At 44.6% G+C, this 18,501-nt stretch overlaps 1 protein-coding gene across 2 annotated transcripts in view; it reads right to left on the bottom strand.

Moving 5' to 3' along the window:
• The window catches only part of DCDC1 (doublecortin domain containing 1), a 1,503,674-nt gene that overhangs the window by 897,500 nt on the left and 587,673 nt on the right, over positions 1–18,501 (bottom strand). For both annotated transcript variants that reach the window (XM_085648291.1, XM_085648292.1), the window contains one exon: positions 7,211–7,387. In XM_085648291.1, coding sequence (XP_085504417.1) covers positions 7,211–7,387 — 177 coding nt within the window. The remainder of the gene's footprint in view (positions 1–7,210; positions 7,388–18,501) is intronic.

Raw genomic sequence — 18,501 nt, 5'->3', positions numbered from 1 at the left:
TGACAATGGTCGCCTCCTGCATCGAGGGTGGGAGTGTTGCTGTGTTCAATATTGAATTAAAAAGCCTCATGAGAATAGGCGCTGGTTCAGGGCAATTGATTTTATAAAAGCCTATTGGGAAGCTGTCAGGACCTGGGGACTTAAGAAGTGTCTGTCCGGAGATAGCAGCTATGACCTCCTCCTGCATATCAGAGAGTTCAGTCAGGCAGCTTGCACTTCATTCAGCCTTGTCTGGGTCGAGGTTTGGAGGTAACGGGCCAGATTCCCAAGGGGGAGTGACTGCTCTGAATATAAGGCATTGTAGAACTATCTGAACTGGGATGATATCAGCTCATCTCCCTCAACAAGAGCCCCCTCAGTGGTCCACGGGGAATCAACCCTTGCTGACTGCTTCTGGGCTCTAAACTTGTTTGCCAGGAGTCTCCCGCATTTATTCCCACATAGAAGGAAATCTTTAGTCTAAGGAGAGAGCACTCTGCCCTATCTAAGTCTAACTAGCTGTTTTTTGTCAATTTCCAGCTTGCGCCATATCCTCAGGGCCCCGGTGCAGTGATGGATATGTTCAAGTTCGCACACCTGCCTTTGGAGTTCAGCCTTCTTGACCTTCCATAGCTTATTCTTTGCCGCTGCAAGCGCAATAAACTCACCCCTAATAACTGCCATCAGGGCGTCCCAGAGTATGGACACAGACATGTCAGATGTATTGTTGAGTTTAAGATAGTCAACAATGGAATTCCTAATCTGACTCACCACGTCAGGCTTCTGAAGCGACATCTCCCAGAGTTTCCACTGCTGAGGAGCATCTCCTACCTGTGGAGTATATAGCCCCAGAACGAGTGCCAAGTGATCAGAGAGAGATATCGGCTCAATCTCCACAGACTTGACAAGCCTCTGGAGTACCCTCAAAAGGTCACCTAACATCCAAGGGTAGATGCATGCTAGTGGAAAATTCCAAGACCCAAGTCTGCTTCACCCAGTCGTATGAACTAGTGTGAGAGTGCCCTCTTGTGTGTAAACCTCATCATGTATAACCTAGAAGCTAAGGATATTGGAACCCTCTGAACATTCCAAAGGAGAAACAGAACTGTGAGAAAAAAGAAAAAGGCATCTGAACATAGTCCCTGGAAGTGACAAGGCATCCAACAGCATCAGGAAACAAACTGAGAGAGGGGTCCATAGTTGGCCAGTCTCCAGTGTGGGGGTCCCCCTCGCCCTGGCCAGCACCGTGCATGCATTTAATAATGCCAGAGGAGCCACCTCAGTGGGTATCTTATGACACTGGATCCACCGCAAAGTTCTCCAGAGCTGGCTTTCTTTCTTGAGATATCGTCGCCGGGTCAGGCCTCATCAAACCCGTGCCACAAAGTTTCTTCTTCCAGTGTGAGCATCTTCCAGTCCCAGGACCCATCATCGCTGCACTGAGGAAGGATCCATCAGGAGCATTGATTTGCAGCAGATCACAAGCTGCCCTAAGAGAGATGATCTGGTGGAGCTCTCCTTCCCACAGAAAGACCAAGCCAAAGGGATGTTCCCAGGAGTGAGTGACAATTTTGTCACGGAGAAAAGAAGTCACCGGATAGAACTCTCATCTTTTCTGCAGCTTGATTGTCGAGAGGTCCTGGAACAGCTGAAGTAGATGACCTCAAAATTGTACTGGGTTGGTGTCCCTGGTCCTGCAGAAGATCCGCTCCTTCAGGGGACAGCTGTGAACGCATGCCAGAATGTCTGGGGATGGCATTTGTGCAGATCTAGAGGGGCCTACTCTATGTACTCTGTCCAGCCATGTGTCCTCCACCTGTGTATCCCCCAGGATCTGGGAAAAGAGGGATGATACATGTTCTCCTATGTCCTCTGCCACCCTGGGGTCCCCTCTTATTCTAATACTGTTGCGCCTCGACTTATTTTCAAGGTCTTCGGTGTGGGCCTGGAGATCTATTTGCTGGTCTGTAAATTGAATGAGTTCCTGCTGGAGCTGCTTAATCTCCTCGTCTCTGGTTACCCTGTGTTGTTCCAGGGTGTCCACTCTGTCTCTAAGCTCCGACACCTCTTTCTGTACCCCTTGCAGCTCCTGCGTCAGCTGCCTCTTGATCATCTGCAAATTGTCCCTAAGGGAGGAGAATAGCCTCTCCAGGTGGGAGCGACTGACCGGGGCTTCATTCCCGACATCCCCTGGAGATGGCGGTCTGCTCGAAGAACTGGAGAGCTCCTGCGGATGCGAGGTGGAGGGTTTTGTGATCATGTCCTTTTTGGTGTGTGTGCCGCCATTCAGGGGCTATTGGCTCCCTGCCCCTAAACCCCAGGGCCTGTCACCAGCCCCTAGGCGAACACAGCAGCAGGCAGGCAGAGAGGGATGCAGCCCGCGAGCACCCCAGTGGGAGGCAGGGGGAGTCATAGCTGTCTCTCCGCTCTGGGTGCGTCCTCCAGTTCCCCCAGGGCACCCAATGTTGCTAAAGGCTCCAATGGGATTTCCCCACAGCCCACGGGAGCACCGCCAAGATGGGCATGCCTCTTTTTTTAGTCAATGAGGCCCGAGGGTCAATGCAGGTACTTCTGGACCAGTCTGCGATAGTGAGCCCTAGGGAAGATCAGGAGCTGGCACCCTGGGCAGTCAAAAGCTCTCCTCAACCGGTGCAGTTCCCTTATGCCTCATGCAATTGTCATTGTAGCGGGGGAGATAGGGGTCTGCACCAGCATCAAGTCGATGCCTCTGCCAGGGGCAAAGGAGGGGCCCCCCGGATGTCCAGTCGGCCTTGTGACCCCCCCATCTGTAGCTTACTCACCACGTTTCACGTGCCCATTGCACAGCAGGGCTGCGCCCATGCACTCCAGCACTCTTCTGCATTGACTTCGCAAAGCCCACACTCATCACCTGACCAGGCTCCGGAGGCCCCAGAGAGCCTGCCTGCTCCTGCTCCACCACCATAGATGACCCCCGCTGCAGGTCTCTCAACTATACGACCTCCGAGGGGAAAATAGGGAAGCCCTCAAATCAGTCGCTCTCCGTGGGCCCTTCACCACTGCAGGCAATCCGTGGCACTGGAGTTACGGTGTGGGCCTACTCCCACTGCCGCAGCCATCCAAACTGCATACTAGGCCTCAGGGTCAGTAGGTCCCTGACAATGAGCCCCGCGGGCTGCTCTGCATCAACCGGTACCCAGCCCGCTCAGGGCACATCAAGACGGGTGGGCAAATTATCTCCATGGCCGATCGCCCCCAGGAGACACCTTGTCATCAGGGGCTGGCCAACGCCAGCCTGTGTTGCCACCCTCAGGTGAAGATCTTCTCACGGCTCTGGACTCGCTGCGGGCAGCTCTGTCATGGCGTCTCTCCACTCCGCAATCCCCCTCCTGTCCATACCGATCCAGTTGACCCCTAGGCACCCCCAGCAAGCACTTGTTTGCACTCGGGCGCCGAGGCAGCAGGCTAAAACACTGAGGTCAGAGCTATTGGACCACAAAGCACGTCCACTCACTCTACCATCTTGGCCACCGTTCAATTATTTTTTTAGTCTAAACATAAGGAGCCATGGTGTCAATGCACTGCCCCCTGTTAACAAAACTGCATGACTTTTTCATGAGTGAGATGTTACTCGAAAATCTTAACATCTTTTAGGTGAATCAGCTACTATTTAAAAAAAATAATATAATTGAATAACTAACAAAAGTCACATATAACCTTCTACAACACATTGCTCTTCATTAGAGTGGGAAATGAAAAAATCCTTGCCTGCAAAGTTTTGTGCAGTTGGGAATTATGCCTCAGTGAAGGCGAACAAAGATTTAAAGGGTTGTAGTGCACAGTCAACTCAGGGTTTTTTTAGATCGCAGTGTGTCCCACTCAGGAGTAGCAGGGCAACATGCAGGCTGCACATGGTAATCACAGTAGAGGAAATGGACAAAAAAGTACATTGGAATCTTTGGTTTAATGTAAATTGATGGGGTCCCCTTACCGAAAGTGGTAAGGGCCCCTTGAAGGGCCTGTATCACGTGACTTGGAAGGTACAGCCCCCTTTACCATAGGGGATGAAGGGGTCTACTTAATGCCAATGGGAGGGATTATGTAAATCTTTTTACTAAAATGGTGGAGTTTGTTATTTTGACCCTTTAGAATTATGTAAATTCAAGCAGGATATATATCCACACACTACTTGTCTCCACAAATTACACTTACTTCTCTCCTATTTAAAGGTGGAAGATACTTCGCAAAATGGAAAATAGCCATAACATTATAAAGTGGATGGAAAATTATAATGAAGGAGAAATCTATCATAAGTAAAAGAAATGAAGATTAGGAGTCAGCAAACTGTATCCTTTTTACAACTTGTCTCCTTTATTGCATTTTCCACTTTTGAATGTCCTGCATCATGTAAATAATCTTTCCATGTAATGCGTTTAGTGATAATGCAGGAAAGTAATATTTTTATTATCTCCTTTTGTGATGTTTTTATTTTTCTTTAATTCCTTTATTAGCGTTTTATCATAAAATAACTCCCATCTCCCCCCTGCTTCCCCATTGGGGAACTTGCTTTCTTAAGCTACCAGCATATGCATCATTTATCAAACAGTATATCCTACATGGAAAACTACGAGCAAGATTGGCCCGAGCGGGCTGGAAAGATGCCCCGGTCAGGGAGTCTGTAGAGTTTCTCTAAGCTGGCTGTTGAATACAGCTGGGTTTGAGAAACCTAAGTGCGCGTGTGTGTATTAGTCGGCCTAAGACAGCTGGCCAAACACACATGAGCACATAGGGAGTGCACGTAGCACTTCTCCTCTCCCCTCCCATGCCTTAGCCCCGCCCCTACCTGCAGATGCTGACTGAGCCAGCGGCTTAAAAATAAAATGATAATGAAATATCGTTTTATTTTTTTGCTGCTGGCTCTGAGCCAGTGGGCGACGCTCCTCTGCCATTGCAGAGGAGCCGCCCCTGGGGCCAGGATTCCTGCCACTGGGCATTGTCCAAGTGTGGACGGACATAGACGGCCTTGCCTTTGTCACGCCTGCAGCATGAAATTGGCGCACCCACTGCGCGGTTCTACTGAGTGGCAATGCTGGGGCCTCCATTAAGTGTTCTTTTTGCATTTGTCACCCCGAGTGGGACGGGCATGCCCAGACATGGGTCCCGTGCTCTCCATGCCACTGGAGTCAAGCTATCCTGGCTGATGAGGGATGAAACCCCAAAACCGGTCCAAGGATGCTTGTTTCCAGTCCAGGGAGGACCTAGCCTGGCAGTTCGGGCTCGACTGTTCCCATTGGGCGCACGGTCAAGATTGATTTCCATATGACTGGGTTCAAACTGGAATGGCATGGTGAGCAATGGATTTAGGCCCAGATCTTTGTACTGGGGTGAATGTATGACATTGTTCTGCATTCTGTCCATCAATTGTTCTTTTTGCAGATTGCATGCACTGGCCCAAGGATATGCAAAGGCCCCAGCCCCCCAGTGGCCCCTTTTCTAATGCAAACCAGTAATTGCCCTATATCTCCCTGCACCAAGGCATCGCACCAGCCCTCACTCTCATCCCTCTAGGCCTTGGCTACTGCCCACTCGTGGGGACCTTCTCTTTACTTTTCTGACCCTTTTCAGTGGCTGGACGCCTCCTCCGCACTTCTCCACACCCATTTGTACATGAGGCCTACCTCCCAAACACGGCTCATTGCACATTAGTTCACAGACTCAGAAGGCAAGGCCTTAACGTCATCAAGTCCCTCCTAAGTCAAAACCTTCCATAGTCACACTTGCCTGACATAGTTGGATGTCACCAGATTTAGCCTTTTCACCTTTACCTCTCTCACCCTAGCGCACCTGCTCCTGCTTCAAGTGAGGCCCAGGTCCCTGCAAGCTTTGCCATTCTTCATCTCAACAATAGGGCACTGGTGCTACCAGCCCACTTGAGAGCCACCACACCAGTCACTCCTCTCCTCTGCACCAGGGGAACCAGCAGCATCCTCTTTTTATTCATGTCACTGTATGTTGGCTCCTGGTTTGCACCAGGCCTTCCTCCTCTGCAGGACTACCTGTGTACTCACTCTCTCTTCACAGTTACTGTAAATGTTATATGGTAGAAATACCACAATGCACTGGTGAGACAGGAACAGAGTAAGGGGAATGTTCAACAGACACAATAGGACAAGTAATTATGTCACTGCTATATGTAGTCCTGTGTGAAAAACACCCGTGATGAGAAACCCAGAAGACTGTTAATCGGCTACAGTTTTCCTCCTGGTCTTTTTAAGGGGTTTTTGCATCCTGCCACTGCTAGCACAGGTGCAAGGTTCCAATGTGAATAACAAGAGAGAATTTCTGTGTTGTCTAAAAGGAACGTGGGTCCCATATGACTTTTGAAAACAAAATTAAAAATGATGCGTGCCGCTATTCAATCACCTTTTTTGTTGAATATTGAACTTTATTGGTACCAATAGATACAATGCAAGGAAGGATTGCCCAACAATTTAAGGGCTCAGACTGTTTGTAAACATTAAGGTTATGCAACACAACATCTGGTCTTTGCTTAAGTGTTAATCTATGACGCCAAAAGCAATTTCCCACAGAATCAGTCCTGTCAGTGAAAAGACTGACTTCCTTTAAGAAAGTTTGCCGAGGCTACTGAGCATCAAGAGTTGCAATAACAACTAAAACATACAAGCCATTCTACTAATCCCTTCATGCAGTGACAGAAGGGATGCGGTTTCTTCGCTGGATTCTCTTTAAAGTCGAATCATATGGGTATTCTCTGCAGTGATACTTCAGAAAATCCAGGACCTTTTCTAAACCACGTCTAACATATCCATGTTAATGTGGCATTTCTTACTTTTTTTTTTTACAAATAAAGGGCCTAGGGCACTCGTTAGTGTTTAGCAGAGTGGGATATCCTCCCAAACATGGTATATGCCCCGTCAGCTATATTTAGAGAAGCACTCAGGTCAATTCACTCTTAATACCGCAAAATGGACATCCGCCATCCACCCAACTCTAATAACGCCGGATATTTGCATTAATTTGCTTTAGAGAAAACCATAAGACAAGGATATAATGGAATGATTCTAGATTTATATGAAGTTCTCTTTTCTACAGGTGATAAATGTTAGCCTTTTCACTACAGTATTAGAATTGCATTGTTTTCTAACGCGCTACAAAATTAATTTGACAAATCATGGGCCATTGAAGTGCATTCTTAATCACAACATTTATCAGATCTTTGAATGAGACACACCTTGAGTTGAATCCCCTGTTGCAGGCCCCGAATGCTCCTTGCTGGGAGCTCTTTTATGTGGCGGTAGGCATAAGTGGCACACTGCTCCTGTTCAGCCTGCAACTGTGGAGCAAGCTTAGCGAGCTGACCTTTGTAGTTCTTGATAAGTGTTTGCAAATTGTCAATGTGGCTGTTTACCTGCAAACGTTGAAAAATAAAAGCTGTTAGTAGGAGATCATTTTAAATCATACCCATGCTATCTTTTGGAGACAGGGTTTGTGACAAAACATGAAAACAAATGTATTATAATTGGAATATAGCAATACAAAACATCTTTCCATGCATAAAAAAATATATAGACGTGATTATGGCAATATAGCATTAATTATTGCAAACGAGGGAAGAAAACAAGTAAATAAATTATCCACACAGAGATAGGAAAAGACATACATTCAAAACGGGGGAGAATGACTCTGGGGCAGAGAATTCAGATTTTCCACAGCTAGGATGGGTAGAAAATCATGATTTTATTAAAGACACAGAGGCTGATATTATGCATATCTCTTTAATTGCAAACTAACAGCAGCAACTACAAAACAATGAAAAGAACTTAGAATATGAATCTAATAACATTCCAATCTCCATTTAATTCCCTGTGTGGCAGCCATCTTCCTTATTTTGCTGCGAACATGCTCCACAGTTAACATCCTATAGAATGATTTAAAATAAACGAATCCCCCAAAAAGTAACTGGAACAAATCGTCTCTTCTCCATTACTCCATTTAATTTCTTGTAGTCTCCTCCTGAAAACAAAACAAAAAAACATATTTTAGGATGGGAATTACAGGGAGGGATAATTTCAGCCTCCGTGTTTTTAATAACATAATGATTTCTTACCCATCCTAGCTGTGGAAAATCTGAATTTTATGGCAAGGCACGGAGGCCAATATTATGCATGTTTAAAACCTTGCCACAATATTCCTCACTGGACAATCCACAGGCTTACAATAAAACTTCTTAAATACTGATTCTGATGACAAATCCACTTCAGCTAAAATCCCAGTCAGCCTAACAAAAATGCTTTTGATGCCATAGCCCCCCTAGTAGAGTGAGGTCCAAACTTAGACAGATCTAATTCCTGCACTTCTCATGACTTCCTTGACACAATGAGCCAAAGTAGGAGTAGACTTCTTTATGAGGGCTTCTGAAAGAAACTATCAGCTGCAAATCCATGCTGCATCTCAGGCTCTCTGTTCTCTTTTCATACTCCCGAAACATCTCACTACACACAACTTTCTACATTCATCAAAATTTCGGTAAAAATAGTTCTAGACATAGTTTTGTTCACCTATGATATAGAAACAAACACCTTCTAATACAAACCTTCATCCAGAAATTTCTAGTGCCTTTACATTTGAAACCCTCCTTAATGAAACTAGACATAATAAAATAACTAACTCTAACGAAAGTTTCTTCAAGTCGAAAATTGTCATTCTCAGTCCAACTAGCCATTTCTTTTAGTACAAGGTCCACATCCCACACGGATGAATATTTTGCTCCCGGTGGGGCCTTTATCCTTACACTCCTTAGCAACCTCTTCACTACATCGTGTTGACCCACAGGTAAGCTATCTATCAATTAATGCACTGCTGAAATTGCTGACCTACCAATATTAACGGAACTGTATGATTTCCCTCAAGGAAAACTTCTGTCAGGTAATTCACCACCTCCACCTGAGGTGCTGATACGGGATCCAAACCCCTCGAAACACACCAATGAATCCATCTGCTCCAGGCCACTCTGTATGCCTTTGAAGTCCATGACTCCTTGATGAGTTTTGAAGCCTCCAACGATAACCTTGACACCTGCCTGGCTCTCCCGAAATCCGCCAAACCATCAACCTCAAATGTCCCTGCAGAACCAATTCATGTCTGTCTCATGATGCTCATGTTAGCAAATCTGGGGTATTCGGTAGAAGTACTTGGTCGGCAATCAACATCTCCATAACATCTGGATACCATACCTGGGATGACCAAAAGGGAGTTATCAACACTACTTCTGCCTTCTCCCTTTTTAGCTTCAGTAACACCCTCTGAATCAAGGCAAATGAAGGGAACGTGCAACGCCGCAACCTTCCCCAGTCTTGCAGAATAGCATCTACAGCCTCCGCCTCTGGATCTGATCTCCAACTGTAAAATCTGGGAACCTGAGCATTCACCCTGTTCGTAAACAGGTCCATCCCTAGGGGACCCCATTTTTTGTTTATCAAACTGAACACCTCCCTGTTCAATTTCCAATCGCTGAAATCCTTCAGTTGCCTTGAATTCCAATCTGCTATTGTATTGTTTATTCCCGGTAAGTACTGTGTCTGAATCATAATATTTCTGCTCAGGCAGAAATGCAAAAAATCTCTTGCCAAATCTGCCAAAGCCTTTGAATGAGGACACCCCAGCTTGTTTACATATCTTATTGCCGAAATGTTGTCCATCCTCAAAAGTACACAACATCTTACCTGATCCTTGATAAAACTCTTCACTGCAAAAGAACCTGTCAAAAACTCCAGGTAGCTGATGTGCATTTCCTTTTCTTGGCCTGTCCACTTCCCCCTTGTCATCAATGAACCACACCTTGCTCCCCAGCCTTGAAGGCTGGCATCCGATTCTATAACTATATCTGGTGTTGGTATGAAAATGGCCCTTTCATTCCATGCTTTCAAATTCTCCAACCACCACCTTAACTCCGATCTCATCTCTGCATCCATCTGCACTTTCTGTGAATACTTCACCCCTCTGTGCAAAAACACTGTTTTCAACCTCTGTAGAGCTCGATAATGCAAGGGAGCTGGGAAGACTGCCTGAATGTAGGCAAAAAAGAGGCTTAATACCCTCGCTATCTGTCTCAAAGTTATCCACTCGCTCACTAACATTCTCCATACCTCTCTCCGGATCTTCTTCACCTTCTTTATGGGCAATCTCAATACACAATCCAACATCCAAATCTGAAAACCCCAAAACACGGTCTCCTGACTTGGTTCCAAACATGACTTCTTTCTGTTTATTACAGAACCCAAATCCTCTATAACTCGAACTGCCATCATCGTATGTTCGTGAGGCAACTCCCTGCTCTGAGACATAATCAGGATATCGTCTAGAAATACAATCAGTCTCACCCCTTTTGTGCACAACCACACTACTATGGACCCCATCACCTTTGTAAAGCACCAAGGAGCCAATGTCAAATCAAAGGGAGGGCTTTTGAATCTCCACATGTTTCCTTGCCACTGAAACTTCAAATAGTCCCTCTGTTCGTGGCACACAGGAACCATCAGGTATGCATCGTTTAGGTCTAACCGGGTCAACCAGTCCTCTTTCCTCAAAAGGTTCCTCAACATATGAATCCCTTCCATTTTGAAGTGATTGTACTCTACCCACTCATTTAACTCTTTCACCAGTCTCATGCCCTTGTCCTTTTTCTCTATGAGGAACAGGTTGCTTACAAACCCTCCAGTGACTTTGTCTGCTTTCTCTAAAGCTCCTTCTTTGCTAGCTCTTGAACCTCTTGGTCCACCAAATTTCCCTCTTCTTTTGTAAACTTCAAAGCTCTCAGTTGTCTTACCTGGATCTGCGTTTGTACAAAATCCATCTGATAACCACTTACCGTTTGTAACACCCAATGATGGGAAGTTATCTCTTTCCATCTGTCTAAAAAATGGGCGAGTCTGCCACCCAGTTTTTCCTGAATAAACAAAGGGTTGTTTCCCAAACATACCTTGTTGTCTTGTTCTTCTATCTCCTCTATATTGTCCTCTTCCCCTCTGCCCCTGGGGGTATAAAATGGATGTATAATTTCCAGATGATTGAAAGCCACCAGGTCTATATCCACGTGAAAATGAACTCCGTGTGATTCCAAAACCCCAGCCGGGGAATCCACCCCGCATTCTCCCGGCCATTCCAGAAACCTTTCTAATATATTTTTGTACTTTTTGAATACAGTTAAAGGCTCCGGCATAACGAGCTATCTCCTTTACAAACTCTTCACCAAAAAGGAGACCATTAGCCTCTTGACCCAATTCCTTTCCTGACAAATCTGCCAACTTTGAGTCTATTTTCATTAGCAGGCTCTTCGCACACAGGGCTGCATTGGTATTCCCTAATAAGAATACTGCTCTTTGCACCCACTGTCTCAGTTCCAACATGTTTACTGCACTTTCCTGCAGATAAGCCTCCTCGCATAGGCCAAAAATCTTTGTTAAGGGTCCAGACACATCCAGAAGGCAGTTCTGACACCCCTTCAGTCCTTTATCCAGACCTCGTCTTGGGTCCCTACCCAATATATTTAGAAATGCAAGCATCTTTGCATCTAGTTCTGGTGTGTAAGCAACCTTGTTGGCTAGAGAAGGTCTTGGACACTCCGAAACGGAGTCTTGTCCTAACCTCTTTAGGCATTTCCTGCCTAATCCAAAATTCCACATATTCAACAACATGTTTTTCCAGGCCTCATTTAGTAGTAATTGTGGATTGTGTGAGGGTCAAACATGAAATCACCCAAGGGATTCTTAACTTGATCTAAATTTTCTTTATCTCTCCTCACCTTTTTAGCTCTCTTCCTTTCCATCTCCTCTTCCTCAGAGGCATCAAAGTCAGAAGAACATGAAATCACAATAACCCCACTGCTGGAGGATTCATCACAGATGATAGCTCTGTGATCACCTTGAGCGGCCTTATAGCTTTACCATACAACTCCCTCCGAGTTGACTTATAATTGCCTTTCTGATTAAAGGCCCCTTTTTCCTTAGTGACCTTCTCTTTATACGTTTCCTCTTCTGACTAACCTTTCTACCACTTCCACTAGCTGAGCCATCTCCTACCACCTCCTCTGATGACCAACACTACTCATCATCAATTCTCTTTCCAAATATCCCTTCCATCTTGTCTATACAATAGTCAAGATCTTTCTCCAACTGCCTAGCCAAAACAGCCTTATAAACACATTCCTGTACTGTAACCTCAACATTTCCTTCATTTGGTCTACTTTCCTACATATTCTAAATCAACTATAATAAGCACCAAGTTAAACTTCTGTTTCTGTTACAATAATTCAAATTCCTACCAATAACCTCCTCTCATTCAATGCTGGGAACCACATATACAGTTATGCACTCTTGACTGACTGACTAAAAACACTTATTCTCAGCCTCTCTTTCATGCCCAGAAGATGGCTGACTCAAAACGAAAAAAATCCTCACTGTTAACCCAATCTAAGATGGCTGCCGCGTCACCTGACGCTCCTACAGCGGCCCGGTAGATAATTAGTGAGTAGCTTCCAAGGTCATATGCGCGCGGTAAGCGACTTTAAAACTATTCCTTCATCATTAATCTGGCTCCTAATGTTTCACTCAGTTAACGCGATCCCCGCGTTTGCTCGAGTACAAGTCTCTTTTGTGAACTCGGCTCAAGCGGTAAAAAATTCTGTGCACACAGCCTCTTGCTCCCGATCAAGGCATCGAGAGCAACAGACTCCGTGTTCTTACGCCTTCTCTCCTCACTACAGTTTCACTCGAGCGCAAACGGGACATTACAACCCCATGTGCTCGAGCTCACATTCACTTTGCCTGGTCCTTTCTTCAAAACCTACTCACTGAAAGCTCTGCATAGTCTACGCTAGTGAATTCCCTTCGTAAATATATTCTAAATCTAAACGATTTATAACTCAATAACGCTTGACAGATTGACAGATGCATCGCATCCCTATTGGATCTAAGAATCCACATACAAAAAAAACAAGCAGATCATAATAAGCATACAGAATTATTTAACAACATTTTTAAACGCTTAATCAGCGAACGCGCACACAACTCACAGCGCCTTTTCACACGTTAAATGAACAGATCTAAAATTCTGAACTAATCTGAGCTGTTAGCAGCAACAAAGAAGGAAGATGGCTGCCACACAGGGAATTAAATACACATTGGAATATTATTAGATTTCTATTCTAAGTAAGTTCTTTTCATTGTTTTGTAGTTTCTGCTGTGAGTTTACAATTAAGGAGATAAGCATAATATTGGCCTCCGTGCCTTGCCATAAAATCAGGAGCACTGACATTGGGGCAGAGAGATACTTGCATAGGAAAACAGAAACACTGAGTTTTACATGGAGAAGGGGAAAGACAGATATTTACATGGATACTACAACAGGGACATAGACAAGGGGTCAGCAAAACGAAAACACCTTCTGTTAGAAAATGGCCCTCTCTAAAGAATCAGCCCAAACTATTTGCTTTCCTCCTTCTCTTTTCCTGACCTCGTTTTTACTGGCTTTAGGACTCTAAGCACTTTGCCACTGCTAATCAGTGCTAAAGTGTGCTCTCTCTCTAAAATATGGTAACATTGGATCAATCCCAATTTGCATATTTAATTTACTTATAAATCCTTAGTAATATGCACAACATGTGCCCAGGGCCTGTAAATTAAATGCTACTAGTGGGCCTACAGCACTGCCTGTGTCACCCACCTAAGTAGATCTCTAACCATGTCTCAGGCCTGCCACTGCACAGCCTGTGTGTCAATTTACTGCCATTTCGACTTGGCAATTAAAACTACTTGTCAAATCTTAAACTTCCTTCTTTATTACATACACGTCACCCCAATTGAAGGCACTTGGTAACCCAAAGGGTAGGGTGCTATGTAAGTAAAAGGTAGAGCATGTACTTTTATTTTTTACATGTTCTGGTAGTGACAAACAGCCTATTTTGTTTTTCACTACTGTGAGGCCTACGCCTATCATAGGCTAATATTGGGAATTCCTTAACATATTTTTAAGCTGTAATTCGTGATCAGAGAAAAGTAGCTTTCTAATGTTACTTATGTTTGGTATGGTCTTGATAAATCCTCTTTTCTGGTGAAGTTCAATTTAACTTTACTGTTTTAGAAATGCCACTTTTAGAAAGTTGACATTTTGTCTGCTCCTAGGTGCCTTACAACCTGTCTCCAATACATGTCTGGGTTGGGTGACATCTACACTTTGTGCATTCCCTCTAGACATCCAAAACCACCTGGCAGACAGGATTGTGCTGAAAGGGATTGTGTGCACCTCAGAGGCCAGCTGTTGATGTCACCTCCACTTTAAATGCACTTTTGGCTATAAGTACTGGGCCCCTGACCCACACAAATCAGACGCTTCTGGACCTACGACTGGACTCTGTCAGAAGAACTGTTGTGCTACTCGAAGGACTCAACTGGACTGTTGATTTTGAAGACCTGCTTTTCTGCTTGTTGTCCTGCTTCCTGCTACTCTCTGACTCTGCTAAAGGATAGCTGCCATCTGCCTTCTTTCAAGTGATCTCTAAGGGATTTTTGGCTTGCCTCCTATTGCTTGAGACACAGGGAAATCAATGTCTCTACCCCTGCTCCTGTTCCTGACTCACTAGAAGTGGCCCAAGTACTTGAACAGATTTCAACACATCTCCTGTCTGCATGTAGCAGAACCGGCTCATCGACCCAGTTGTAGAAGTAAAATCGGAGCTTAGCTTCAGAACCAGTCTCTAGAGATTGGGACATCGAACAGCACATCACCACCGGCTGCAGCTTGGTGAGATGAACGCATCCCCTCGACTGCATGTCAGAAACCTGCGCAACGCTCAAGGCCTCTTGACTCTGGTACCCATCTTCGGAACCGACGCATCACCTTTACTGTGTGGAGAAGATCAGCGCGTCTCAAAGCTTGACCAGGGCAAGTACTTTGCTCACCGGGGCCTCTGTATGCCCTGTAGCCAGCTGATGCTCCATCACAGTTAGCTGAACTTTGACTTTGCCCCAGTCCAGCGTGAACTAAAGTAATCTTTTCAGCATTACTTTCTTCTGAGCACTTTCCTGCATTTATTTCTCTATAATTCAATATCTCAACTTCAACACATTGGAGTTTTGTCGTTTGGGTCTTATTTTACTGAGATAAATATCCTCTATTTTTCTAAATTGTTGTGGAGTCTTTTTGTGGTGTTTTTACTAAGTTGTTCTATGAGTTATTGCACAAACACTTTACACATTGCCTTCGAAGTTAAGCCTGCCAGTTCTATGCCAAGCTACCAGATGGTGAGCAAAGGATAATGTAGGATTGTGTTGTTACTTACCCTGACTAGGATTGAGGTCCCAACTTGGACAGGGTGCATACCTCTGCCAACTAGAGACCTAAATTCTAACACTTACATTGTGACAGCAAAACATTGACTGTGAGAGGGAAAAGTGAGCATTGAAATGGGGAGACGCTAATACTTGGTTGGGCAGACGCTAATTTAAACACAGAGACAGTATTTTAAAATGGACACTGGGACAGGAAGAAAGACAGCGCACAGTGAAATTGGGTCTATGATGCAGGAATACCAAATCAAATGGATGAGGACAATGAATCAATTAAATACTAACAGAGGAAACCATGGACATTGGCACAGCAAAACATGAAGACTAATATTTGTGACAGCGACACAATGAAACTGGGAGAAAACCATCCAAATAATTAGATCTGTGTCCATATAAAGTTGAATTATTAGTTGACCAAATTGTTTCTACTGGATCTCGTTAAAGCATTTAATTTTTTGATGCCGAAATATATATCTAGCATGAGAATATGTAGGTACTATTTGAGAGGGTGAGTACTCCCCTCAAAAATAACCACAATCCTTGTCATGGAGAACCCTCATAGGCCACAAATTAGCCTGAGCTCAATCCCCCGGTAACTATGGCACAGAGAAGGCTCGACATACAGGCAATGTTTAAAGCATTTATGCTGTACTCAAACAGTGATAAAGTTAAAACACAAGAAAAATCCAACACCGAATTAGACAAATAGAGTAAAATTTGATAAATAAAATGACAAAAAACAATCATTAAAACTGGAGTTATAAATTTTTAATGTTTAGGGTTCAAAATAGCACAAAAAATTATTAAGCGCAAATCAGGTCATTTGGCTGCGCTTGACTGGGACATGGTTAAGGCTTAAGACCGAACGCGACCAACAGCTGTTTGGATACAGGAGCCAGATTCATCCCAGTGAAAAGATTTACCTTCTGCTGACTTCGTTGCAAGGATGGAAGTAGAAAATCCTCATTGGGGCAAGGCAGCAGGCTGTAACCGAAAAGGGCTCCAAGTCATCTGATAGCCGCTGGACAAGGTCTTGGTGAAGCCCTTGACTTTTGACGAGAAAGCTCAGAGTGGGATAAATTTAATTTTTACAACCAAAGATGGTCCCTCACCAGCCGAGTACTTTTCACAACTTTGCCCGGTAAAGATTTCTACAGTCAGACTTTTTTGGAACTCAGATTCTTCCAGCGGGGCAGGGCTGTAGCCAAAGAAAGCTTCATTTGGCTGAATACCTTCTCCTGCCAGGTCCCGCTGAATGAGATTTTCAGCAGTGGAAAAGAACGTAGAAAGAGCAACCTGAATCTTTGGACCAGATGCAATGCACCCTCGCTGTGTCAGCTTAGTAGTTCGGTCCCGGTCATCTGTTGGTTCTCAGAGCAAAAGGTTGGCAAAAAGTTTCTATGTCCGAGGTTTCAGGAAACTTTAAGAGAAGCACACTTTGATACCGGCAAAGGGTCCAGCACCTCAGTCAGTCAGCGGCCGCATACTACTGATGTACAGTAGAATCCTTCCATTATATATTTTAAATGGGTTCCACAGAACCAACCACTAGCTCCCGCTAGCTCCATGATAGCAACAATGAATGACTTTACAACCTCTACGTCCAATCTATCACGATGTCCACTGACCCCACACCAAGATGGTGATTACATTTGCCGCACTCTGAATCACCAAACACGATTCAGTCACCATCACATCACTTCCCATGCGCCCATAGCCACACCCCTTTACAGGGACTTCAAGAGCAGAAAGGATCCAGCAACATCTACTTTCGAGCAACCGAGAGGTCGGGTAGGTGCAAGAGACTGTGCCTGGAAGCATAACTGGGAGTACTACCGCTCCAATCTATTAATGCAATTGCGCCATGGAATCAATTGGGCATACAATTACAACACTTCTCTCCTATGAAGATAGTGACGGCTAGCACGCTCACGTTTGACTCATGGGGAAATCTACCTATATCTAACAGTAAGCGCTTCCCCCACTTGTCTCCCCCTCTCCTTTACTGTTACCCTCCCCTCCCCCACTACCCTCTGCCTCCCCCGCCCCCCTTTACCCCTCTCCGCACCTGTTATCACAAGACGCTATCACCTATTTAACAAAAAGGATTTTACATTAATGGGAACTAGACCTGCAATAAATACCTGAGAATCAAGACTATCTGGGAACATCACGATCTCGTTACACCACTGAATGGATAATTAGCACTCTAGCTGGCACATGCATCAAAAATGCCATTTGTGATTCCTTATTAGCGAAAAATAAGGATTCACTAATAAGGAATCGCAAAAGCCTATACATGTAGGAATCACTAAAAAAATAGTGATTCCTAGAAATTCCTTAATTGCGACTCGCAAATTGCGAGTCGTAATTAAGGAATAGCTTCCCATTCATTCGGAATGAATGGGAATTGCATGCGCAATTTGCGAGTACCCATTAGGTACTCACAAATTGTTTATGCAATTTCAAGGGTGCAAGGGTGTCAAAAGGACACCCTGTTGCACCCCTGAAATTGATATGTACACCCATGTTGCAGACACACATGCCGCAAGGGCATGTGTGTGTGTAACCTGGAACTTTGAAAAATGCACTTCAGTGCATTTTTCAAAGTTTTCGCTAAATACCATCAGGTTTAATTTTTCTATACTTAGTGGAATCTAATAGTGAAATAGCTATTTTAAATGCCATCTTGCATTGCATTCAAGGCATCGCAATTTGCGATTCCTTAAATGCAATCGCAATTTGCGATGTTTGCATTTGGGATGATGCATCCCAAATGCAAAAATACCGGTCGCAAAGGGGCAGATTCTGAGAATCTGCCTGTTTGCGACCGTTTTTTCCTTTGATGCATGTGCACTGGAACGAACTTACCCTGACTATCCCTAAACCAATAGACATGGTACGCTTTTGATATAACGTCCATCACTATTATACCTTACTAATGTGATTGACTGCCTTACTTGTTTCAATATTGTTCGTCTACCCTATTTTTCTCTATGTTTTTCTCCATAACTATATGTGTGGCATGAACTGGGCTTTAATTTTGAGCCCAGAGATACGACCGCAGTCCACCGCCGAGGGACCGAGTTTGGTGTAGATAGTTCTATACGCCATGGACATGACTAACTGCAATACTGTTTTGATTGTCTTTCTTTATACCCCTACCCCTCTTGTCATTTTA

Source organism: Triturus cristatus, chromosome 3_2 (assembly GCF_964204655.1).
Source record: "Triturus cristatus chromosome 3_2, aTriCri1.1, whole genome shotgun sequence".
NCBI lineage: Eukaryota > Metazoa > Chordata > Amphibia > Caudata > Salamandridae > Triturus > Triturus cristatus.
The sequence above is the reverse complement of the archived record's forward strand: the minus strand, read 5'-3'. Positions and strand labels throughout refer to the sequence as shown.